This window comes from Camelina sativa, chromosome 16 (genome assembly GCF_000633955.1).
Source record: "Camelina sativa cultivar DH55 chromosome 16, Cs, whole genome shotgun sequence".
In the NCBI taxonomy this organism is placed as follows: Eukaryota; Viridiplantae; Streptophyta; class Magnoliopsida; order Brassicales; family Brassicaceae; genus Camelina; species Camelina sativa.
In genome coordinates, this window is record NC_025700.1 from 22,246,411 (window position 1) to 22,271,990 (window position 25,580).

Below are 25,580 nucleotides of genomic sequence, written 5' to 3' on the forward strand. Positions count from 1 at the left end.
TTTTTTAAAAAAAAAAAAAAANAGATGGGCTCCGTCTTTGCTTTGTCCACAACGTCGGCACGCAAGAATACGTCATAGTATGAAATTACATGTTCTTAGATTTGTGTATTCCATGTTGTATGTCATGCTGAGTAAGTTTACTCCCCCAGAGCAGAACTGAATCAAAGAAACCGTCACGAACACAATCCAAATCCATCTCACTCGATTCCAATGCGGCAGATGGCATTCCGTTCAATGAGATCAAGATCCACCTGCATAACAAATGACAATAAAACAATAAGACATTACTTCTCAAAAACCACTGTAGTATAAACAAGAGTAAGATCTTGTACCTTGTGTCCAAACAGATCACGGATGTTGTCGATGTCGTATAAAATCATTGTTGGTCTGTTATGAAACAAAACTCGAAGAGTCAGCACTTTCGTTCGTAATCAAAATGTGTCCCTGATCTAATACCATCTATTACTGTACCTTTCAAGAGAGACACCCCATGCAATGACTCTAACATCCTCTGGGAGACCCATAGGTAGCAACATCTCTGGTCTGAACATGCCAGAGTTTCCCACTTCTACCCATTTCCCTAAACCTTCATGGTAGCTGGAAATGACAACAGATACAATATTAGTGTCTGTATATTTTTTTCGTATTTAAGAGATGATGGTTTGTTCCAATTTACCCGAAAATCTCCATGCTTGGTTCGGTGAAGGGTTGTAGGCAGGCTTGAAACGCAGCTTGGACATCCCTGTAAAGCATAAAGTTAAGTTTAACCCTTTGTTTTTTCTTAAGCGACTTTTGAAGCATAAATTACGTGAAAGAAGGAGAAGTGATAAAGCATTTACCTAAGCGTGAGAAGAAGTCATGTAATACACCGATGAGATCACCCAACGTAAGGCCACGGTCACAGACCAAACCTGAGCAAAAGAGGGAAATATTTGATGGCAAGTTTTGGTGCATTTTCATCCTTCTAACTTTCAAACCCATATGTCAAAACTAATTAGCTAGGGCAATTACCTTCAATCTGATGGAACTCTGCCAGATGGGTTCGGTCAACAGCCTCGTTTCTGAAGACACGGTCTATAGAAAAGTACTTCTTGGGAGTGAAAGGTTTCTACGAAAAAGGATAAAAGTAAATTAACTCCGGATAATTCTACAGCTTTTGAGAAATGGAAAGCCAAAGTCATATTGAGTCAGACCTTTGCGAGTGCATATAGCATCCTAGATGAGACCGCCGTTGTGTGGGTACGAAGGAGATTTTTGTTTGCTTCCTCTCTTTTCCAATCATAGTTATACCTGTACAATGGAAAATATGATGAGAGATCGCAAATTATTTTAGTACTATGACTATCAGAGGTAGTAAGCATCAAAACGAGTTGGTACCCTCTCGATCCATATCCACCAGACTCATGAACTTGTTTCACCTTCTCAACATAATCTTCTGGCAATTCCCTTGTAGTTGAAGGAGCTACAGTCAAACATTCACAGATTAAACTTAACAGTTTCATTGAGATGTCATTAAGTAGCTGGGAAGAACTGTCCCAAAGATAAACTCAGTGACTGAGCATTCAAACAACGAACCTTTTAGAAAGAAGGTGTCATGAGAGTCACGAGCAGGATGCTGCTGAGGCTGGAACAGTGCATCAAAATTCCAGAAGCTACAAGGCATAGGAAAAAAGGTTAAGATCAACTAATGTACAGAAAGGAGGATAATCTTTTTAATCACGAAAAGCTGAAGGCCTCCAAACATGATTCCTTGATAACTAGATGGATTGTGAAAAAGATCGATGGAATTGCATGAGGTGCTTCGCTGTCTAGTATCAAAAGAGATATACGCATCTAAGTGATAAAATACCTGCTCTCCACAAAGTTGTTTGTTGGCATCTCTTCAAATCTGTGACCACACTAAGGCTAAAAATCATTTTTTCCCCCATAGCAGAAAAATGGAAATACTAGAAACTTGGTAAAAGTCTCACCCCATCTGGCGGAATATGTCTTTCAACTGCTTCCGTACCTGAAACATATAACAAATTTTAAAATTAATAGTATATCCATTTTGTGCGACAGAAAAGATAACTATCACGTAAAATATATTTCAGTGTGAGTTATGCAAAAACGCGAAGACATGTTGAGCTTAAAGTAAAGGCATTCAACAATTTGTTAACGTTTGAGTACCTTGAGAAGGGGATGAAGATGCCCAGCATCAAGAGGCTGTCCTTTAGCATTGAAATTATACTCCTTGAATTGTAGCTCTTTCCAGCTGCAGGGGAGTACCAATTTCCTCTCTTATTTGCTCTATCTCACCAATATCATTAATAAGTTGCAAAAGAAAGGAGTAGTACATACGTTTGTAGATTTTCTCGCGTCAAGTCGGTGGCTAATTTCTTTCTTTTGGGAGCATAGTTAGGACCTTTCTTTACGGAATAGCCCTTCCATTCCCTAAGAAGAAAGAGAGAAGGTTGAACTAATTCCCTAAAAGAAATAATCTACATATGAAAAGCGCAGATATTTACTTTGATTCTATAAGGCTTCGGGTTTTGAGAGAATTGAGACTTGCTTCGTCAAGTTCCTAGAGGGGAAAAAGATCAACTTAGTCATATGAATTACAAAGCTGCATACAAATTCTACAAAAATCTTTTGAATGAAGATGAATACAAACCATTCCTTCCTGTATTTGTAAAAGCAAATTCTTCACTTTATCTTCAACGTGTTGAACCTACAACAAAATGGTTCAGAGCTAACGATGCAGACTAAATAGATGCAGAATTAAAACTGCATATAATACAATTTCAATACGCCATTTCAAAGCAGGGAGGTACGAATAAAAAGTGAAAAACAACCCATAATATTAAAATCCTTGGCAGATTCAACAGTAACCATTCCAATTCAGTACCATAACGAACAAGAAGCACTGCATAACCAAATATGCACAGGATGCCTTGTAATTACCTTCCTAGAAACTTGCTTTCCCAGTTGCACCCAGTTGTGTTTTCCAACTTGTGAACGGCCAATCTTGAAGACAGAAGGATCTAGTTTTCTCTGAAACAGTAAAATTTCACACCCGTCATTTCAACATGACATCGAATCCATGACTCAACAAGTCATCATGATAAAGGAAATTAGAGGAATCAAGAAACACAAGGTATGGGAATGTTGTTTCCATTAGAAAAAAACACCTTGAGTTCATCCATCGATATGCTACCTTCCGCAGGAACAGCCAAGAAAAGCTGTACCTCGGGCGATCCTTCCACAGCATATTTCTTCCCTTCCTCAGTCAAAACCAATGATTCTCGTCTAATGTCCTGCATAAAAAACAATGAAACACCACATTGCAATAATGCTTATGTAACCAATGCAACCATTAAACCCTGAAAAACAGAGACTCAATAAGGTGATTGTCCATAGCCAATTAGCCATTCATGATCTCCCATAAGATCAATCACTACTAAGACCCTACAATCTAAACCTCACACAAAAAGCTAAATCCTCATATATATTCATAATTCTTCTTCTCCGCAGACCAAATTCAACTTGAATAGAACGTGGCAATTGGTGGTGGTACCTGAGTCTCGATGTAACGAAAAGCTTGTAAGCTCTTGACGACATTGACGAGTTCGTCGTGGTTAAGGTTATGTTCGGCGGCGAATTGACCGGAATCTGCGATATTTTCGTTGTTCTGCAGGAAACCTAGAATCGCCTCCTCCGCCATTTTTTCTCTTCCGGTGCTCGTATCTCCCCAGGTCCGCCGTGAATTTTAAAGAGCTCCGAGTTTCAATTTTTGCCCTACTCCACTCGGAGAAATAAGTATAACTGAAAAAAGTGAAAATATATATAGTAGATGTGGTCGAAGAACCCGTGGTTTGAAACAGAGATTTTCGGTTTAGGGTTAACCAGAAGTGATGTCTAATTAAAAGCTTTTAAAAGTATTGGGCTTTTCTAATCAATGACGGTAAATTCGGTGTCCTCGAATTGCAAATATTATTCCCTTTACCGTTTCATTGTAACGACACCGTTTTGTTATGAGATTCTCAGTTTTCGGCTATTTGCATGGGAGTGCTACGTGGCATGTGGAGAAGTTGCCAGTGTAACGAGTTCTTCTCTTCACCTCAACCGCACTAAAAACAGAAACCGAAAAGAAGAAAAAAATCAAAAGAGATAACGAGAGGAAGAAGACGATGAGGAAGATGAAGCACTTGTCCACCGTTGCCAACGACGTCGTTCAGAGATGTTCCCAGTATTTTTCTTCTCTGTCCCTTGATATATGTATGTTTTAATTTAAAGAAGGTGTAATTAAGATGTTAACAGTGAAATTGAAACGTTGATCATTACAAAAATTGTGTGCAGTTCTATGGGATTTCGTTTCCTTGATAGCCCAAAAGAATAGCAAAATCAGTTATATAGCATCGTTTATGAATGATGATTTATGATGTTGTAGGGAACTAGAGACAACCATTGATAAATTGGTGGAGGAGTTTGAATTTCAATGGAAGCCAGGAACTACCTCCGGAGGTACTTACTCGAAGAAGTTTGTGGAGTTTTGCAACTCAAAGGTGACAAGTCGAGTTTGTGAAAACATACTTGAGAGAATAAAAGATGGTTCTTTCAGCCGTCTCACGTTCGATATGATGCTTGCCTGGCAACAACCTGACGCAGATGACAAGGAATCTTATAGGGTACGTACTTAAATTGAAACTTGATATGATGATCTCTTAATTTCTTGCTTCTGACCAAGTCGTTTATATATACATACTTTTTACTTGTGCTCAAAGGAAGCAGTAGGTAAAGAGAGTGAAGACAAGAGGATCCAAGCAACCCTATCCCCAGAGCAAGATGACATCTCTCTTTTTTATTCGGACATGATGCCGCTTCTCGTAAGCAAATTAGCTTCTGTTGTTTGAGGTATGCATGTGACACCGGTTAACTAATCATATGTCTAAATTATTATATGTGAATTAATTAGGTTGATCATGAACCAAGTGTGGGTGAAGATGCCTTTGTCTATTTAGTCTCAATCATTCCTCTCCCTGTGGATGTCATCAACGGAAGATACACATTTGAGACTCTAACTGCTCCGACCGGCCACCAACTTCACTTTCCTGCTTACGATATGTTTGTCAAAGAAATACACAAGTAGTTATTCTTATATATACCAATAGTTGGTTTACTAGCTAGGCTTAGTGTAAATCATGTCTTTTCTTTCTAACTTATTTTTTCGTATGATCAAGGTGTATGAAGCATTTGCAAAAGCAAGCGAAACCTAAAGGGATCGAATTGGCGGAAGATGAAATTATATTGCATGTTGAAGGAACAATGGCGTCACAGAGAGTGGTTCGCCACATTAAAGAAACAAGCTGGCCAGGTTTGGTTTCACTATTCATAAGAAATAATATTATATGCATATTTTTGTCAAGTTTGATTCATAGTCATGGACTAATTGGCTACTAATTTCTCATCGGAATTTCTTGAATTTTTGTAGGTAGACTTACTTTAACAAACTATGCACTATACTTCGAAGCCGCAGGAATTATAAACTATGAAGATGCTATTAAGATAGATCTTTCCAAGGACAGTGAAAACTCTGCAAAGCCTATGTCAACTGGTCCATTGGGTGCCCCTCTTTTCGACAAGGCCATTGTCTACGAGTCTCCAGAATTGTAAGAATTTATGCATAACTGAGGATGATATGCACTGTTTGACTACTTTTAGTTTAAAATATCTATATTGATTCCCTTAAATTTGTTTCTTCTACAGTTTTACTTTAGAATTCTTAAAGTGAATCATAATACCATAATATGATGATTAATATTTCAAATCTTTCATTTTGCCATAGTGCCATTGACTATATGGCATTTCTCGGATGGGGCAGTATTTTGTGAAGTTGGCGTACATATTTCCTTAATTTGGAATCAATTTTGCTTGGTAGAAAGTAGAAACACAAAACTTATGGAACATGATGCCTCATTTATGTGTACATTTTTGTTCTATGCATAATTAGTGAGGATGGAATTGTCATAGAGTTTCCAGAGATGACAAGCTCAACAAGACGAGATCATTGGCTTATGCTTGTGAAGGAGATAACATTAATGCACAAGTTCTTGAGAAAATTCAATGTTGAATCTCCCTTGCAAGCATGGGAAGTCCAATCGAGAACAATCTTGGGAATAGTACGGTTGCACGCAGCCCGCAAAATGCTGAGAATATCTCCCCCGGATCCAAAAAAGTTTTTAATATTTAGCTTATTTGAGGAAGTTCCAAAGGGAGACTACGTACTGGAAGAGCTAGCAGAGATTAGTCTAAAGGTGGGCACTACTAGAAATCCGTGTAGTGCTAGTTCCATATTGAAGAATATGAACATGGATCAGCTTGGTAACATGGTAAAAGAAGAAGGAGGCGATACATGCAAGGAGAAGGGGGGAGTGGCTGATAAAAAAGAAATGCTTGCATCTCTTGAAAGTGTAGTGAATCAATCAAGAGAAGAGGGAAAGGTGATTGAGAAGGCTAAAGCCACAACAACGGAGCTCCAAGAAGAAGGGATTAGTGAAAGTGTAGCAGTTCTTATGGTAAGAAGTTTTTTTATGATGTGTTGTTGGGCTAGTGTGGTAGGATAAACTTTAGGTAAGACTGAGAAATCGGATAGTCTCAAGTTCAGTTTTACATGCATGGAAAAAAAAAACCAATTTCTTGGATCACCTAGAGATTCAATATGTGGTCCATTGCTATTTTAGACTGCCCATGCTAGAAGTGATTGCTTATTTAATTACTGGTCTATCTAACTGACAACGATGAGGTTATCTTGCAGGAGTTGCTGAGGCCGTTGCAAGATGCATTACCATGGTTCCAACAAGTGCTTTATTGGGAAAGGCCGTCTCGTACACTGTTCATTCTAGCCATTACTATCTTAACTGTCTACATGTGAGTTTAAAGTAACATATGTGAGTAAATTTTATGGTATATATACCATTAATCAATAAACTAATTTTTTATCACGTCACAGGGAGTGGATTGGTAAGGCTATAGCTGCTTGCTTAATAGGGATGGTGGCTAAAATGGCTCAGACTAGGCATAAGATTGTCCACACAAAAAGTGAGGATGAGGTAACAGTGAGCACAGAATCTGACCAAACAATGACCGAGAGTATTGTGTCGGCTCAGTATGGCTTAATAAGACTTCACCAGTTGATGCAACATGTTAATGTCACCATCATGAAGTTGCAGTCCATATATACCTCCAAGGCTAGCAAGGTAGCCTACATCACTTCTTGCAAAAATTGTTTTAGTTATATTGGGAAGTGTCTACTGTTTTAAAAAATGAGTTCTCTCTAACTCTTGGTCGTAGCATGCAAGCATGGTGATGGCATCGATGCTAGTGTTGGCAAGCTTCTTCGCGGTAGTGCCGTTCAAGTTGTTCATAATATTTAGTACAATATATTGCTTCGTAATGACATCAAGTGTGGGGAGATACATGAGCAACGATCAGAGTAACCGGAGAATGAAAGAGTGGTGGGATTCCATACCCATTGTCCCCGTTCGTGTACTTAACGCTTCGTCCAAGTAGTTTCTTCACCTAGTGTGAGGTACTACTAAGACGAGTCTTTTTTTCTCCTTTTCTTTTACCTATATCAAAAGCTAATAGAGAATTAAAGAATGTTTTTTTTAAAACAGTTTTCTTCTGTAAAATATTTCAAGCATACGTTACTGCTATTATGATAATAAATAAAACATTGTATTAATATACTTATTTTATTCTTATTCTAGAAACTAGTAAAAGTTATAAACATGTTGATCTAGTTACTCGTCAGTTTTATATTCTTCTGCTTTGGGACAAAAAAAAAGTAGTGTTCTCAAAATAAAATTGTTGAATTGAATCTGGAGGTAAGTTAATTTGAAAAATCTCAAATTCTATTAAGAGAGTCTTCAATGGTTGAAATGTAAACACATATATAACTAAACTTAAATTATTTTGACCAACTGGCACCTTTGTTTTATTGTTGGTTGTAGTCAACATTTTGTCAGATCACTACGTAATACTATTCTTGTAAGGAAAGAAATTTGTGTGTTTTGACTGTTGTTTCATTAATTGTTAAGTTTGACTATCATCATAACGCTTATACCAACAACAGTAGTGAACAAATGGTGGCATTTTTAACTATTAAAAGATTGAAAACATGGAATCTTTTTTATCTAAAGTAAAGATCAATGTCTTCCCAAAGACATTTTAATCTATTGAGACACCTTATGCGTCAGTATAGGATTAGTTTAAATATTTAGTGGAAGTTTTTATATTAAATTAGTATTAACTTTAAAATTAATTACTTTTTTTTTTTGACAACTATTAATTGAAAGTTAAGACACCCATTAGAGAGTATAAATAACGAGGCTGATCTTATGTAAAGACCAAGTGAGCAAAAACATCCAAAAAAAGGTTAGGTTTCTACAGAAAATGGAAAGCAAAAAATCTTCACATGCTTATGGAACATATTTTCTTCTGATATCAACCATTTTCTTGCTTTTCCTCTCACGTAAGTCATCATCTGGTTTATAAATTGTAAATACAAAAACCAATTATTTTATTTTATTTTGTTTGTGATGATGGTGATCTTTGAATGTATGGTTAATTTTTGTTTTTCTTTTTTGTTAAATCAATTACAGAACAAGCAAATTCGTACCAAAAGCTCATATGTCTAGATCTAAAAAAGAAAAAAGTCAAGGAAAACGTCCCATTGAAAGCCAACTTCCTTTAGTGGATGCACCTGATTCCAATGTCCCTATTAGCTTTGTCCCTTCACTCAAGGCCCATTCGTCGGATGCTCAAGAGGCAGTTGTACCAAAGAAGTTACCCCAAGTGCAGAGCATTTACCCATCTAAGATAGGAGAAGTTCTTCTCGTGGCTGAGGTAACTCGGGATCAGGTTTCCAATACTAGGGAAGGAGGCTCTTTGATTCAATCTTTGGTCCCAAAGAACCCTTCTGTCTCTTCGGTCAAAAGGACACAAGCTATTGGTTTTGATGACGGAGAGCTTTGTATCGACTTTCGGGAAAATATGTTTGCTCAACTATCTCCAAATCAAGTTGCAGTAGGTGAGCTGTCTTCAGACAATGCTTCTGATAATCTCTCGGAGGAGGATGATAATCCAGAAGAGGAAGAAGATCTTTTTTTGAAATTTATCTCCAAGCGAATGCAGAGAAAGAACCTGCGACAGTTCAGGGCGGGAGGCCCTTTAAACCTCTAATAACCTCATTCCTTTATGGATATTTTTTGTTGGAATGTAAGAGGGTTTAACGATAAAATAAAGAGAAGAAGTTTTCGGAAATGGTTGAAGCTAAATCAACCGCTTTTTGGTGGGCTTATAGAGACCCATGTCAGCCAACAGAACTCGCAAACTATAGTATCTCGCGGGTTCCCAGGCTGGAATTTTGAAGGGAATTACGAGTTTTCCGACCTCGGTAAGATATGGATCCTCTGGCATCCTACTGTACATGTATCTATCTTAAGCAAATCGTTGAAAATGATCACTTGCCTCCTTAAGTTACCATATGTTACTCAGCAGATTGTCATCTCAGTTGTTTACGCATCCTCCACCTGTTGTGCATCGAGAAAGTTGTTATGGAATGAAATTGTGAGTCTAGCAACTAGTGCGACAGTTGTGAGCTTACCGTGGGCTGTCATAGGAGACTTCAATCAAATACTTTACCCCCATGAACACTCCACACCGCTCGTTAATCCCTCTCAGCCTGGTATGCGTGATCTTCAACAATGTCTTGACTTGACTGCTTTATGTGATCTTCCCTATTGTGGGAACACATACACATGGACGAATAAGCACTCAATCGGTCTTGCTGCTAAGAAGCTAGACAGAATAGTCGTGAATGACCTCTGGCGGATAGAGTTCCCTGACTCTCTGGCGGTCTTTGGTGAACCTGCATTCTCAGACCACAACCCGAGATGCCTGTTTCTTGACTCTACCAAACAAAAGTCTAAGAAGCCATTCAAGTTCTTATCGCTACTGAATCAACATCCTGATTTTGCACCCTTAATCAAACAGTGGTGGGAGGCTCTCCGATTTGATGGGACCAAGATGTTTGCAATATCAAAGAAGCTGAAATTTCTTAAAGCGGTAATTCGTGAGTTTAGCAAGGAAAACTACTCAGGCATTGAGAAGCGGGCTCAGGAGGCTTATGCAATGCTTCTCCAGTGCCAACAAGACCTCCTTGCAGATCCTTCTGCTTCGTTGTGTCTCAAAGAAAAGGAAGCTCATCAGGCATGGTGCACTCTCGCACTGGCAGAAGAGTCGTTTCTAAGGCAGAAATCTAGAATTTGTTGGCTTGAAGAAGGGGACAAGAATTCTATATTCTTTCATATGGCGGTGCTCTCCAGACAATCCCAAAATGAAGTGATCTTCCTCATTGATGATTATGGCCAGGTGGTGGACACAAAGAAAGGTATCCTGGATCTTGCACTGGATTTTTATAAAAAGTTGTTTGGAAACTTGGGTTCCTCTTCAGCAGCGACTGTTGTTGAACTAGCAGAACTCATCCCGCAAAGGTGCTCCATCACTGCTCTGCAGATCCTTAACGCACCTGTCACACCCGCGGAAATTAAAAATGTTGTGCTCAACCTGCCCAGAAACAAATCACCGGGTCCAGATGGTTATTGTGCAGAGTTTTTCATATCTCATTGGGTAACAGTAGGGCAGGAAGTCACGGAAGCAGTGCTCGAATTCTTCCAATCTGGCAAGTTGCTGAAGCAATGGAATGCGACTATTCTCTCCTTGATCCCCAAGACTCCGAATGCTCAGAAAATCGGTGATTTCAGGCCAATAGCTTGCTGCAACACCCTGTATAAGATTGTCTCCAAGATTTTAGCTAACAAGCTTAAAAAGGTGATCCCTGAGCTAATATCAAATAATCAGTATGCGTTCATTCAAGGAAGACTTCTTGTGGAAAATGTCTTACTTTCTACAGAGCTGGTCCAAGGCTATAACCAGAAGAACATATCTGCAAGGGGAATGCTCAAGGTAGTCCTCAGGAAAGCCTTTGACTCGGTTCAGTGGGATTATCTACTAAATGTTCTCACAACGATGGAGTTTCCGGCTCAATTCATCGGTTTGATTGAGCAGTGCATATCCACTGCAAGTTTCTCTTTATGCATCAATGGGGAATTATGTGGCTACTTTAGAGGGGAAAAGGGGCTGAGACAAGGGGATTCTATCTCCCCATACCTCTTTGTACTGGCCATGGAAGGGTTTTCTCGGTTGTTATCGCAAGACTACATCAATAATCAGATTGGAGCTCACCCTAATGCCTCAGAACCGTTGATCTCTCACCTTGCATTCGTGGATGACATCATGGTGTTTTTCGATGGTAAGACACCCTTGCTTGAAAACATTGCTTCAGTCTTACAGAAGTTCTCAGACGCCTCAGGTTTAACAATGAACAAGTCCAAGACTAACCTCTACTTAGCGGGTGTGAGCTACGCTGAAACCACTCAGATGAGTTCTCTTGGTTTCAACATTGGCTCACTCCCTATCAGGTATCTCGGGCTTCCACTTATGCACAGAAGGCTCAGAATTGCGGAATATAGGCAACTGATTAAGAATATCACGCAACGCATCACCTCCTGGTTTGCCAGAGCTCTGTCTTATGCGGGTAGACTCCAACTCCTCTCTTCAGTGATATATGGAACCCTAAACTTCTGGATGTCTGCCTTCATCTTACCTAAGGGTTGTATAAAGAAGATAGAAAGTCTTTGTATAAATTTCCTGTGGGGTGGGGACGCAACTAAAAAAGGTACAACAAGAGTCGCCTGGTGCAAACTTACTCTCCCTAAGCAAGAAGATGGTCTAGGGCTTCGAAGCTTATCCCAGTGGAATAAGATTGTGTCTAAAATTGATCTGGAGACTTTTTACAGCAATAGACTCTTTGTGGGCTATATGGATGAGAAACACAAAAATAAAAGATGTCAGTTTCTGGTCCATCGATGCAAGAAATACTACATCCTGGACGTGGAAGACCCTCTTGAATCTCAGGCACATTGCAGGAAAGTTCTTAAAGGCGAGACTGGGTAATGGCTCGACACTTAGCTTCTGGTACGACTCTTGGACACCATATGGCTCGCTAATTGATTATCTAGGTCCCACGGGTCCTGCTCAAACAGGAATTCCAATCCATGCAAAAGTTGCGCAGGCTTGGTCTCTGATGGGATGTAATCTCAGACCAGCAAGATCACCAAGGGCTGAGGAACTACATATTTTTCTTACAACAATAAATGTTCCACCTGACACTGATGAACCAGACAGGTACTTTTGGGTCTGCGGCACAGAGGAACTCTCAGTTTTCTCTACCAAAAAGTCATGGGAAATTTTGCGATCAAGACAGGATCCACCTCATTGGACTAAGCAGGTTTGGTTCAAAGGAGGTATTACTCGACATGCTTTCATGATGTGGCTAACGCACGAGGATAGGCTACCAACTAGAGATAGATTGGTTAGATGGGGACTTCAAATCGAGCCTAACTGCTACTTATGTGGGTTGTACCGAGAAACAAGAGAGCATTTGTTCCTTCGGTGTGAAGTCAGTGAGGAAATTTGGTCTGCAGTGACTAGGAGGCTTGGTTACAGGCCGTTTTCTTTTCACACCTGGGAAGCATTCACCGCCTGGCTGGATATAAACGATCACACTGTACCACGATGTTTGCATCGTCTAGCGGTCCAAGCAACTCTGTACGCTATATGGAGGGAACGAAACAACCGATATCACAACAACTCTGCAACGGAGGCTCATATCTTATTCAATGGTCTAGACAGGCAAATCAGAGATGCCATTATGGCAAAAAAGAGGAGAAAGAAATTTAAGGATCTGCTTTTGGTCTGGTTAAAGTTTGACTAGATTCCTACTCAACTTCTTCAGCTTTTCCTCTCTTGTTTTTATTTTTTTTGGCAAGGAATGAGGGATGTATCAAGGCTTTTGTAATCTTTCTGCAACTTCAAGTTAATGAAAATTCACATAGTTATCAAAAAAAAATGTCTAGATTTAAATATATCATGTGCCGAGTGCAGAAAATAGTGCGACGAGACAAGTTATGGAGGGATATGTTTAAACGAAGGTCTCAAAAATGAAACTTGTTGTTGCAAAAAAAGTCCTCCGCCATCAAATTATGATTCTAGCCCTCCTTCTTCAATATAACCATTCATATCATATGCTTGAATATGTCATATGTGTGGAAATATCATATTGGAATATTTGTTCAGCATATCAGATTTTACCTTTAAAAGGGGAAAAATCAACAAAATAAAGTTGTTTCCATCGTATTTGTTATTAGTTGGAGTCAACGAACAGAAACGAAGAAGATGGTGAAGATGATGAACGTTGGAGAAGGAGAGATAAGGATGAAAAATGTTTATGTTCGTTGTATCTAACTAATAAGGATGAAAAATGTTTATGTTCTTGGGACATGTGGGTTATGGGTCCACCACGCTTCCACCACGTAATCTTGCATGAATCATATTGTACATAGAAACTCCCTTAACATGAGTCAAAAAAAGATTAACGCTAAATGTTACTGTCAAATTATATACTTTTTAGAAAAATAAGGTTCACTGGTATTCACCTCCTACCCTATTACCAATCAGAATGTCATATCTAATATTTCATTTAAAAAATAAATCAAAATTAAATTAAAAAACAAAACAAATTCTGTATACTTTTATTTAAGAAAAAATTAAATATTAGTTTAGTTTAGATTTTACAATTAAACAAGGTTATATATCTGTTTGGGTTTATAAATAAGAATTAGAGTTTAGAATTTACAATTAAAATAAAACTATATGTCGTTTTGAGTTTACAAATGAGGTGGTTAGGGTTAAGATTTCACAATTAGAACAAAATTATATATCGGTTTGAGTTTACAAATGAGGTGGTTAGAGTTTAGATTTTACAATTAAAACAAAATTATATGTCGGTTTGGATTTACAAATGAGTTGGTTAAAGTTTATATTTTACAATTAGAACGAAACTATATGTCAGTTTGAGTTTACAAATGAGTTGGTTAGGGTTTATATTTTACAATTAAAACGAAACTATATGTCGGTTTGGGTTTACAAATGAGATGGTTAGAGTTTAGATTTTACGATTAGAATGCAATTATATGTCGGTTTGAGTTTACAAATGAGATGGTTAGGTTTTAGATTTTACAATTAGAATGAAATTATATGTCAGTTTGGGTTTACAAATGAGATGGTTAGAGTTTAAGTTTTACAATTAGAATGAAATTATATGTCGGTTTGGGTTTACAAAAAAGGTTTAAGTTGTATATTTTATAATAATATATACAGATTTTATTTCTTTATTCTAGAAGAGGGTGAACCCAAGTAATGTTCTACTTTTTAGTGTCCAGCACTATGTATTTCACTAATACGTTAACAATTAACATTTGATTAGCATATCTATTATAAAAAGTTAATTCCAATATCATGTGAGTGTGTATACAAACAGTATAAATACTTTTTGTGTAGAGATATGCTTGGCCAATCGATAAAAATTCTGAGCCAAGAGTGGTCTACCAATCATAAGAAAATTTGTGGTCTTGCATGCCAAGAGTGGACATTAGGAGAGGCCGAGAGGGGATCCATCTGATATTAAGGTATTTTTTCAGCGAATCACATTTAATATTAAATCATAATTTTACGATTCTATATAGAGTTTACGCACATGTTTTCCGCTGTTTTACCAAATTATGCTTTGTACCTATATGTTAAAGTGTTCCAAAACTCCTCATATTTCCATTAGCTAGCTAGGCATGTCAAATTACGCATGCGATTACGGGTTAATCGAGTTAAATGAGTTGGGTATTTTGGTAAATTGGGGTTTTTGGATTGGTGGTTAGCATTCAGTCGCGTCGGTTCTCGGTTTTTGAATCGCAAAAAAATCTGCCAAATTGAACTGAAGCCGAATTTTTGCAAGATCTAGCATGAAACATTTCTTGGGCATGCGACAACAAATGATAGCGTTAAGCAATGAATCGAATTGTTTTCTTATTATTTTTATTTGTTTGAAAAAATATCTAATAGAATTAGGTAGTATTTTTTTCAAATATTTTAAATTGTTGGTATAATATAGGCAATTTAAACCATTATATAATAATAATAATAATAATAATAATAATAATAATAATAATAAGAATAATAATAATAATAAGTTTAGTTACATTTTTTTAACCAGAATATGATGAAGGAGCACCAATTTCAGTAGAACATCTGTTCCATACTTTATTAGTTCTAGAAAACCTTTTATAATTATAACGTTTGAGTGAATAGCTTTGAAAAAATAATTTCATAAATTCCATTAGACATTGCTTTCCAGCTTTCACTACCCCCACACAAAAATCCCTTGAAGCACGTTTGTTCACAAGAATTTCAGCTATCATTTCTTCAAAACATAGAAAGGCGAAATTTCGAGTTTTGTATCCCGTTTTTTTACCGCACTTCATAAGTTTATTTATATCCTCTTCTGAAGTTTTTCCATAGATATTGTTATTATATTCGATCGAACTTGGTGAAGTTGCATATAACGCTGTATCAAACTCGTCATTTGATATGAGTGGTAGCTCGTCATTATCCTCTTCAACAGCCAAAGTTGGATGAGAAAGCAATACCAAAACCATGACTACAGAAAATATCATGAAAATAGTTTTATTCTCCATTTTAAAATATATTGAATACTTCTTAACTGGGTTCTCTTAGTTTTTATGCCACTAAACGAGGATTTTGTACGTATTTATAGTGTCGAATGTTCATTAATGTTATTATTAGTTACATTTTATCAAATAATGATAATAACGTCTTTGTTTATTTATCTCTCCCCAACGATATATTATCAGTTATCAACATAATTTATATGTTTTGACGTTTTAAATCATTCAGAATATGGCTCGTTTAATGCATTTCAGTTTATGAAAATAAGTTATAATAAGTTGCATAAAAAGTCCTAATCGTATATCATTGATAGAAAACTGGGCTTTAATTCTTTACATATTTTCATTTTAAGCTTCATTAGTAAATAATATATTAAACTGTTTGTATTCGAACGAAATCTGTAAATAAATTGATGAAGAAAAAGAATTAAAAAGTAAATAAATAACTAAAAAACCTTACGAAAGCTCGTAATCTTAAGTAAAAGTCTTTCGCCGCTACACTCCGAACTGAAAACATTGATCTGGCCAGCTGGCAATGTATGATCAACTAGCAGAAAACATTGATCTACACTCTCATTCACGTCACAGTTGGAGGAGTTTGCGAGAAGTAATGGAATTACTTTATTCCTCGTAGTGTTTGGATCTCTCAATCGTTTTAATTATATAAATTGTTAACTCCAAAAAAAAAAAAAAAAATGAAAACTGAATCTAAAATATTATGAGCTGAACCGATTTTATAGTATATCTAAACAAACAAACCTTCGTTCAAAAACAAACAAACAAACAAACAAACCAAAAGTTATTAATTTTTTTTTTAATTATATACTGTATCAATTATTCAATTAAAGCAAATGTTCTCATGAATATTATATAAACAAAAAAAACTAATTTTTATTTATACATTTGTTGAGTCAGGGACAATATGTAGGGCAAATATAAAAAGAAATCACCTTGGATAGAAAACTTATAAATATTTCAACAATTCTTTAAATTACGTCCACAAATCCTTCATTTTATCATCTTCAAATAATGTAACTTACTTTTTCCCCCACTATTTTGACCATATCTTTATGTGACTATGTCGCCCACCCTATCAATGCAGGCATAAAACAGAACCGAATCAATCATTCACAGAAGCAGAGAGAGAGAGAGAGAGAGAGAGAGAGAGAGAGAGAGAGAGAGAGAGAGAGAGAGAGGGAAGAAACAAATATGGTAGATGGAGGACATAAAGCATTTGGTTGGGCGGCCAAAAACGAATCCGGCGTCCTCTCTCCATTTCATTTCTCTAGAAGGTTCCTTTCCCTTTCACCTTGTGACACACTCGTCTCTTCTTCTCTTTCACAACTTTTGTATGTTTTGGTATCATATTATTATTTTGCAGAGAAAATGGTGAGAACGATGTAACAGTGAAGATCTTGTTCTGTGGTGTTTGCCACTCTGATCTTCATACCATCAAGAACCACTGGGGAATATCTCGTTACCCCATTGTTCCTGGGTATACGCATTACTTAGTTACCGTTTCGTGTATTCATCGTCCCAAATATTCTTTTTTCTTTGTAGGAGATCTTGGTGAATTGCAAATAAAGAAAAATATTCTGGAGATTTTATTACATAATACTATAATAATAGAATAAAAAAATGTTTAGGCTTTTCAATTTTAAAATTAATATATTTTAAATGGAAAACTATAGATATACTAAAATGATTTAACATCATATTTTCAATTTTTACATTCATCCAAAAAGAAAATTATATTAACAATCTTACTATTACGGTTAGCAGTTTTGACTTTTGAACAATGGATTCGACTATGATTTACTGGTTATGTTTCCGCTAATGTATTTTGCTAATTTGCTAGGCATGAAATCGTTGGAATCGCAACAAAAGTTGGTAAGAACGTGACAAAGTTCAAAGAAGGAGACCGAGTAGGAGTAGGCGTAATAATCGGTTCATGCCAATCATGTGAATCATGTAACCAAGACTTAGAAAACTACTGCTCTAAACTCGTTTTCACATACAACTCTCGTTCCTCTGACGGAACCAGAAACCAAGGTGGTTACTCCGACGTAATTGTTGTCGATCACCGCTTTGTGCTACGCTTTCCCGATGGTTTACCAAGCGATGCAGGCGCGCCTCTGCTCTGTGCTGGGATCACTGTGTACAGTCCAATGAAGTATTACGGTATGACTGAAGATTCAGGGAAACATTTAGGTGTGAGTGGACTTGGTCATATAGCTGTGAAGATTGGCAAAGCCTTTGGTTTAAGAGTTACTGTGATTAGTAGGTCATCGGAGAAAGAGAGAGAAGCAATCGATCGACTCGGTGCTGATGCGTTTCTCGTCACAACGGATTCTCAAAAGATGAAGGATGCAGTTGGGACTATGGATTTCATTATGGATACGGTGTCTGCAGAACATTCTCTATTACCGTTGTTTAGTTTGCTTAATGTGAATGGAAAGCTTGTGATGTTAGGCTTACCGGAGAAGCCACTCGAGCTACCAATCTTCCCTCTAGTTAGCGGTAAAGAAAAGATGATGACCCTTTTATGTTAGGTTTATAAGCTGTAATTCTATGTTTTACGTGTTGTGGAGGTAACTGTTAGGGTTTTGGTGTTTTTTTATATAGGAAGGAAAATGGTGGGAGGAAGTCAGATTGGAGGGATGAAGGAGACACAAGAGATGCTTGAGTTTTGTGCTAAGCATAATATTGTTTCGGATATTGAGCTCATAAAGATGAGTGATATCAACTCTGCTATGGACCGTTTGGCTAGATCTGATGTCAGGTACCGATTCGTGATCGATGTGGCTAACTCCTTGAGTCCTGCTTCAGTCATCAGCTGTGATATAAAGGAACATGTAGACCATGAAGTCTCAGTCATGTCTAGATTCTGAGACTATTCTGTGTATGGTTACAAAATCATGAATCCGCCCGCTTTCTTGTTGGACTTGTTACTTGTCTTTTATTTCTATGCTCAGTTTCATGGTTTTGTCAGACAATTGTTACAAAACCCTAATAATAGTACATATTAGGGTTTTGCAAAAACATGAATCTACTACTTGTTTGAGAAACTTTGTTTGTTCTTAACTTCTTATTATGCTCTCTTTCTTGACAAACCCTGTTTTGTTCTAAAATAATTCAATTTGATGGTTCTTTGTAATAATGGTATAAACGCGGTTCTGGACACACAAAAAAACAAATTATATCAAAGGGATATGCAGATGCTAATTATATCATCATATAATAAAACTATGTATTATAACCATTAATGGAGTTTGTATACATCAAAGTTTCACAGAGGAAGGCGCCGGAGAAGAACCATTGGAATTTGGAGATTGACAGAAACCGCGAAGAACGTTGGTTTCATCAGAGGTGAAGCCAAGAGAAGTTAGCATCGCCGGCCAACAATCGGTGGTGATGACTTCGACGGCGTGACAGCAATCAACGCCGAGTTTGGTCTCACCGTTAAGGAAGAAGAGAACGATCTCGTTGGTGCATGATTTGAGTTCATACAGTGCGTCCCAACACTCCATTAGTCCTCCTCCGTTGAGCCTTGCCGCTATGTTGGTGGAATCCACCGTCTCAGGGAGTGTTCTGCCGGAGATGTTGAGAACAAGGAGAAGAGTGACGATGACGAAGAGGAAACTTTTATTAAAAGCCATTATTCTTATCTTGAGTTTTGGCGTGTTGTGATGGTTGAGTTATAGTTCGGTTATTATAGTGTGGTTTTTGTATGGATATAAATCTTAGTGGTGATTTAAGAGTAAATTAAAAGGTAGATTAGTGGGAGGAATGGGAAAGGTCAAAGGATCGACGGTGAATGGTTTTACTTGATCATGCATAGAACTTAATTTAAAGCATGATGAGAGGAAACGTATTTAATATTGGCTTGAATGGAAGTGAGTAACGGGTCTATCGGAGATGAAGGTTTAACGTCGTGTTACAGATTATTTTTTACTACGGACCGACGTACTATTTCCCCATCGATCTTTGATATTTTACCAGTTCTCCTTCGGACTTATATGTTCGGTTTATATTCTTCCGAATCTATACTTCTCTGCTTATTTTCCCATCAGACTTTAACTTATTCGTCTATTTTCCCATCGTTTTGGTTTTTATGGTTTACTGTTCAAACAAACCCAACAATCGGACCTTATTAACCAAATGAAACCAAATTAAACCGAATGACAACCCGATTACATAATTAAACCTAACTAAACCTAAAAATCAAAAAATCCCCAAATCGATTTTTCCCCTTTTCTCTCTCGAGCCTCGACGAACCCTAGATTTTTTTCACATTTCTTCTTCTCGTTTCTTCTCTCTTGCCGGTTGCGATGGCGTTAATTCTCTTTACCAATCCGCCTATTAATCCGCCTCTTGGATTTGATTTCGACGCAGAAGCTGAGGATCGAGATGAATTTCATATCAACCAGTTTGCGACAGATTTCACGGATGCGGAGGAATCGATTCGTCACAACGTGTATCCAGAAAGTGACGATGAGGCTGAGGAACATGTTCGTAGTGGTGCTGCGAGAAGGGGGACACCCATCGTTTGTGGTGACGGTTCAATGTTCAAAGGGCAAAGCTTCTACAATGGAATCGCTTTTAAGGAGTGTGTTCTCGACTATGCGCTGGTAAGCGGTTGTAACCTGAAGCAGTACAGGTACGATAGAGATAGAATCGGTTTTAAGTGTATTGGTGCTAAGGGGAAATGTATGTGGAAGGTATATGCTGCATCTCTTCACAATGAGTCGATGTGGAGGATTACCCTGTACACGAACAAGCATATTTGTGTACCTAATGGAAAGTGTGAGATGTTTAAGACCCCAGTGTAGCTACTGTGAGGATGTTGAAAGTGTTTAAGACCAAAGCTTCTACAATGGAATCGCTTTTAAGGAGTGTGTTCTCGACTATGCGCTGGTATGCGGTTGTAACCTGAAGCAGTACAAGTACGATAGAGATAGAATCGGTTTTAAGTGTATTGGTGCTAAGGGGAAATGTATGTGGAAGGTATATGTTGCATCTCTTCACAATGAGTCGATGTGGAGGATTACCCTGTACACGAACAAGCATATTTGTGTACCTAATGGAGAGTGTGAGATGTTTAAGACCCCAGTGTAGCTACTGTGAGGATGTTGAAAACAACTTTGTCGAGTCCTTCAACAGTACAATTAACAAGGCAAGAGAGAAGCCATTTGTGGCCATGTTGGAGGCTGTTCGAAGGCTTGCAATGGTTCGAATTGCTAAGCGGTCTGCACTTTCTCATTCACACGAAGGTTAGTAACATTACACTTCTTCTATCTTTCATTTATTTTGTATTGAATTCTAAAGTTTAATGTGTATTCATGTATTTGTCAGGGATATGCACTCCATATGTGAAACGTTTCTTGGCTGAAGAGCATAAGGCAGCTTCTCTGTGCTTTGTACATCCCAACACAAATGGAGCTTATGAAGTTTACCTAGGATATGACAAACACATAGTCAATTTAAATGAAAGGACTTGTAAATGCATGAAGTTTCAGATATGTGGAATCCCCTGCGAACATGCTTATGGACTGATACTCAAGAAGAAATTGGAAGCTGAAGACTACGTGTGTGAATGGTTCCGAACTTTTAAGTGGAAGGAAAATTACACGGAGGGGATTGTTCCACAAAGAGGTCCACGCTATTGGCCTTGCACTGGAGGTGAAAGTGTGCATCCACCACCAAGGCCGGATGATGAAAAGGTAGACAAGAAGAGGAAGAAAGGTCTTCATGAGTCACCTACCAAGAAGAAACCAAAACAAAAGAAGAGAATCATGCATTGTGGGATATGTGGTGCAACTGATCATAATTGTAGGTACCACCAGAAGAAGAATAAGAAGAATACAACACAGGTTAGTTATACTTTCTAATGTGATGGTTGTTCTTTGTTTCATTCAATTGATTCTGATATTTGATTAAATTTGTAGGGTGGAACTCAAGTGGAATCTACTCAAGGTTGTCTTACTCAAGAGAAGTAATTGATGGATGAAGTAATGTGGAGGATTAGCACAAGGCGCAGTTGTTTTTTTTTTTTTGGTATTATGACCTGTTTCAGAACATATGTTGTTCTGCCTTAGTATGGTCTATGTGTCTTTTGAACCTTATTATTAATCCTTGATGTTCTACTCTTTTGAACAAATTTGTATGGTCTCTTTTGAACAATTCTAACATCTCTTCTTTTGAATTATTTTGTCTCATAAAAAACCAAATATGTCATCATATTAGCTTAACATTGAACCTTAACAACTTAACAATGTCATCATATTAGCTTAACTAGACCAAAGATGATCATACAACCAAATACTAAAACAATTATCATCCTATTCATCCTTGATTTGAATTCAGCTTTTACATCTTCAATCCTCTCAAATATCTCTTTCTCAAGCTCCATTATCATCTTCTTCTCAAGCTCCATTTGCATCTTCTTCTCAACCTTCATTGTCTCTGATATGAACTCTTTCATTGAATCCACCTCATCCAACAAAGCCTCATCGACCCATTTAAAAACGTGATTGTCATTCATAATCTAGACCATAGACAATTGATTTGGTTATTGTTTAGAACCGAGATAATAAGAAGCTACACCATAAATGTGATTATCATTACCTTATTTCCAGCTGCATACACACACCGAAGGTATCGTCGATTTGGGTTATGGTCGGATTTGGAAGTTTTGGCCACAATTGCTTCTCCACACCAACATCTCTTAGGTACACCAACAACTCTTCCTCTTTCGCGGACATTTGTCGAACAGCTCGAAGATCCAGAGATATTGCTCATGATTTTGAGAGAAATAGAGAGAGTTTTCTTTTTCAATTTCGATTTTTAGGGTTCTTATTTGCCAATTTGGGGGTTTTCGTTTTAAAATAGAAGAAGAAGAACTCGGGCCGGGTTGTATGTATTACCCGGGTTCTAAATTGGTTTCACATCGGTTTAACATAGATTTCTATCGGGTTTTGTACCAAAACCGTGTAAACCCAATCCGATGGGAAAATAATCAGAGAAGTATGAATTCGAGGGGATATAGACCGAACATATAAGTCCAAAGGAGAACTGGTAAGATATCAAAGATCGATGGAGAACTGGCAAAATATGATAGTTCCAATATGATAATTCTGATGGGAAAATAGTACGTCAGTCCTTTTACTACTCATTGAACTTTGTTACTACTCGTTAAGCGTTATTACTTAATGGAATGTGTCAGGCGATATATATGTCCCTGCTTTTTTTAATATTGTATTCTTGTAAAAATATGTACTTTTAATAACTTAATTACATTATATAGTTGAACTTCTTTGCTAGGGTAATATCACTATCCATCATATATTGTGTAAACTATCCGGGTCCAAAACGTATGCCATTGTCTATTCTATACCATAGTCTAAAACATATATCGTTGCATATGGTCAAATCTTCGCAAACTCCGATACAAATATAACGAATGTGTTGTTTTCTAGTAGTTTGCTTGTGTCGAATGTGTCTTACAAACGATTATGGTTCTAAACAGAGATTATAACTTATATAAGGTAGGTTGCCCAAACGCATAAAGTAATTATCTTATTCAACAATTTACTTCTCTGAGGTTGTTTCTGTTGTTTAATATGCTATGATTCTTAACGGTTTGAAGCTATTTCCAGTTCGGTGGATCTTTATCACTGTAAAAAGACAATGGTAATCCCAATTAACGCAAACGTTTTTATTCCAAACTCAAAATCAGTCAACTGACAATGACATATTCTCATCATACCATTAAACAAAAAACTACATATTAAACCATTACTAATGTCCGCATACATCAGGGAGGAAAATGTATCAAACGTTGACAGGGGAAGGAGCCGGAGAAGAACCGCCGGAAGTCGGAGATTGACAGAAACCACGGAGGACATTGGTTTCCTCAGATGTAAAGCCAAGAGAAGTAAGCATCGCCGGCCAGCAATCGTTGGTAATGACGTCAACGGCGTTACAGCAACCGGTGCCAAGTTTGGTCTCCCCGTTGAGGAAGAAGAGAACGATCTCGTTAGTGCAAGATTCAGCTCGTAGAGTGCATCCCAACACTGCATCAGTCCTCCTCCCGTAAGCCTCGCCGCAATGCTGGTGGAGCCTGCCAACGCTGCTGGCAGTGTCCTGCAGGAGACGTTGAGGATGAGGAGAAGAGTGACGGTGACGAAGAGGAAACTTGTGTTAGACGCCATTGTGTTTTCCTTATAGATTTTGTGTTGTGTTGTGAGATGATGATGGGGTCTTGCTAAGACTTGTTGCAATATATATATATATATATATATATAGTACTCTAGTAGTCTAGTGAGAGTAGTTTGAGGTTTAATTGAGATTAAAGGTTGTTTTAGTGGGGGAAGTGGGAGAGGGCTGAGAGTTAATGAATATACTTAATCTCAATAAATCATTGAACTTAGAGAACGAACGATTAGGAAAGTTACAATCTCCATAATAGGCGTTACTGTAATTTGTAACGATCTTAATTATGCAAAGTTACAAGCGAAGAGTCAATTATTTTACTTCGATAAATATAAACATTAAGGAGTAAAAAACATCAAAGTAGCTGTAGTTTAGTGGTTAGAATTCCACGTTGTGGCCGTGGAGACCTGGGCTTGAATCCCAGGTCTTATGCGTCGTTTATTTTTTGCACGTACATACTCACACTCAAACGTATACTTTTAGGCATCATCTGATTTGGTTAGAAAGATTCCGGTACATGCATGAACTATGTTGTTTATCATTGGATATCCTTTCCCGTATTTGCTCACTTTCAGCCATTTGATCTATACTCATTGGCAAATTTATCATCCGTGAGGTAAACAAGCCATTATCATTATTAATTAGTTGCATGTAGATAATAATATTGGAACCAAAAAGATCTAATCTTTTTTTTTTTGGGGATCAAAATATCGAGTCGTTATAGTGTAAAATCAAAATATGCAAATCATGAAATAGATAAATCAAAACTGTAACGTTGTTTCTTTAGTTTGTTACAATATTGACAAATCAGTAACTATACAGTCTATACTCTATACTCTTCATGCAATGTTCATGTCTACGGTAACATGTATAATACAAATGCAATGGGGCAAAGTGGGAATCGATGATTGGTGGAGAACCAAGAAGTTTTGGGTCGTCGAAGGAGTCTCATCGCATATATTTGCGCTCTGTTTCATGGTTTAACTCTTAAAGTTCTTGCAGGACTCAACACAAATTTTACAGTCACATATAAGTAGCAGATGATGGAGCTAAGAACTTTACATTTTTAAATGGATATCTTTGTTGATTCCTCTTACTACTCTATTGATCATTAACATCGTTGGAGACATGAAGTCATTCTTGGCGTTTCGCATGGGATTGATAACGGATATGAATCTTGGGGACTGCCTTTTGGGAGATTATTCTTTGCGCTAATTTGGGTTAAGTGTTCATTTGTTCCTCAAAGGGGCGTTGCTTGGAAGCAAGATAGAGTACCAATCATTATTTTGGCTCGCGATTCTTCTTGCTTCGATCTTGGCTCTTTTGTGGGTTAGAGTCAATCCGTTTGTGTCCACAGACGGACCAGTCCTGGAGATCTAATGTCTCGACTGATAAAAACTGATGAGAACAAGGGTATCCTTTTGTTTATAAAAAAGAAACAAGGGTTCCTTTTCTATAAGAAGAAAGAAAGCTGCAGTCAACATGGTGAAAGATCGGAGATTTGAATCTCCTCTCGGAGTTTTAACGATTGAATGAAGCCATGTGATGATGATAATGATGTATTGATGATGATGGTGATGTGTGCTCTTTTGGTTGTGGGTAATGACGTAATGTGTAGACATAAAGAGCTCTGTGCAGTTTTACGTGTTACGTTTTCTTTTAACTCTTTTCTTCCTTATTTTTTAA

General features: G+C 37.4%; 4 protein-coding genes and 3 pseudogenes across 6 annotated transcripts; 3 read left to right on the forward strand and 4 right to left on the reverse strand.

The window, feature by feature from the left end:
* Positions 20-3,776, reverse strand: LOC104751823 (annotated as a pseudogene).
* Positions 4,118-7,723, forward strand: LOC104753917. 2 transcript variants are annotated; one of them, XM_019237479.1, is made up of 10 exons: positions 4,118-4,228; positions 4,430-4,667; positions 4,764-4,865; positions 4,955-5,124; positions 5,220-5,353; positions 5,471-5,648; positions 5,990-6,554; positions 6,794-6,906; positions 6,989-7,235; positions 7,330-7,723. In XM_019237479.1, the coding sequence occupies exons 1-10, from the start codon at positions 4,170-4,172 to the stop codon at positions 7,546-7,548; spliced, it is 2,025 nt and encodes a 674-aa protein (XP_019093024.1). In that variant the 5' UTR covers positions 4,118-4,169; the 3' UTR covers positions 7,549-7,723. The 2 variants fall into 2 exon arrangements, with proteins under 2 accessions (XP_019093024.1, XP_019093025.1); XM_019237480.1 differs by having other exon boundaries at positions 4,166-4,257; positions 7,330-7,548.
* On the forward strand, positions 8,405-13,174 carry LOC109129542 (annotated as a pseudogene).
* On the reverse strand, positions 15,201-15,712 carry LOC104751825. The gene has a single exon (XM_010473864.1). The coding sequence runs from the start codon at positions 15,687-15,689 to the stop codon at positions 15,201-15,203; it is 489 nt and encodes a 162-aa protein (XP_010472166.1). The 5' UTR covers positions 15,690-15,712.
* On the forward strand, positions 16,773-18,750 carry LOC104751826 (cinnamyl alcohol dehydrogenase 3). 2 transcript variants are annotated; one of them, XM_010473865.2, is made up of 4 exons: positions 16,777-16,972; positions 17,062-17,175; positions 17,539-18,200; positions 18,306-18,750. In XM_010473865.2, the coding sequence occupies exons 1-4, from the start codon at positions 16,890-16,892 to the stop codon at positions 18,569-18,571; spliced, it is 1,125 nt and encodes a 374-aa protein (XP_010472167.1). In that variant the 5' UTR covers positions 16,777-16,889; the 3' UTR covers positions 18,572-18,750. The 2 variants fall into 2 exon arrangements, with proteins under 2 accessions (XP_010472168.1, XP_010472167.1); XM_010473866.2 differs by lacking the exon at positions 17,062-17,175 and having other exon boundaries at positions 16,773-16,972.
* LOC104751827 (egg cell-secreted protein 1.2-like) lies at positions 18,962-19,339 on the reverse strand. The gene has a single exon (XM_010473867.1). It carries the CDS (start codon positions 19,337-19,339, stop codon positions 18,962-18,964), a length of 378 nt encoding a protein of 125 aa, XP_010472169.1.
* LOC104753918 lies at positions 23,514-23,893 on the reverse strand (annotated as a pseudogene).

Coding starts and splice junctions, on each gene's coding strand:
- LOC104751826 (XM_010473865.2), top strand. CDS start 16,890: ATGGTAGATGGAGGACATAAAGCATTTGGTTGGGCGGCCAAAAACGAA. Junction 16,973..17,061: donor CCATTTCATTTCTCTAGAAG/GTTCCTTTCCCT, acceptor ATTATTTTGCAG/AGAAAATGGTGAGAACGATG. Junction 18,201..18,305: donor AATCTTCCCTCTAGTTAGCG/GTAAAGAAAAGA, acceptor TTTTTTATATAG/GAAGGAAAATGGTGGGAGGA.
- LOC104751825 (XM_010473864.1), bottom strand. CDS start 15,689: ATGGAGAATAAAACTATTTTCATGATATTTTCTGTAGTCATGGTTTTG.
- LOC104753917 (XM_019237479.1), top strand. CDS start 4,170: ATGAGGAAGATGAAGCACTTGTCCACCGTTGCCAACGACGTCGTTCAG. Junction 4,229..4,429: donor GTCGTTCAGAGATGTTCCCA/GTATTTTTCTTC, acceptor ATGATGTTGTAG/GGAACTAGAGACAACCATTG. Junction 7,236..7,329: donor ATACCTCCAAGGCTAGCAAG/GTAGCCTACATC, acceptor TCTTGGTCGTAG/CATGCAAGCATGGTGATGGC.
- LOC104751827 (XM_010473867.1), bottom strand. CDS start 19,339: ATGGCTTTTAATAAAAGTTTCCTCTTCGTCATCGTCACTCTTCTCCTT.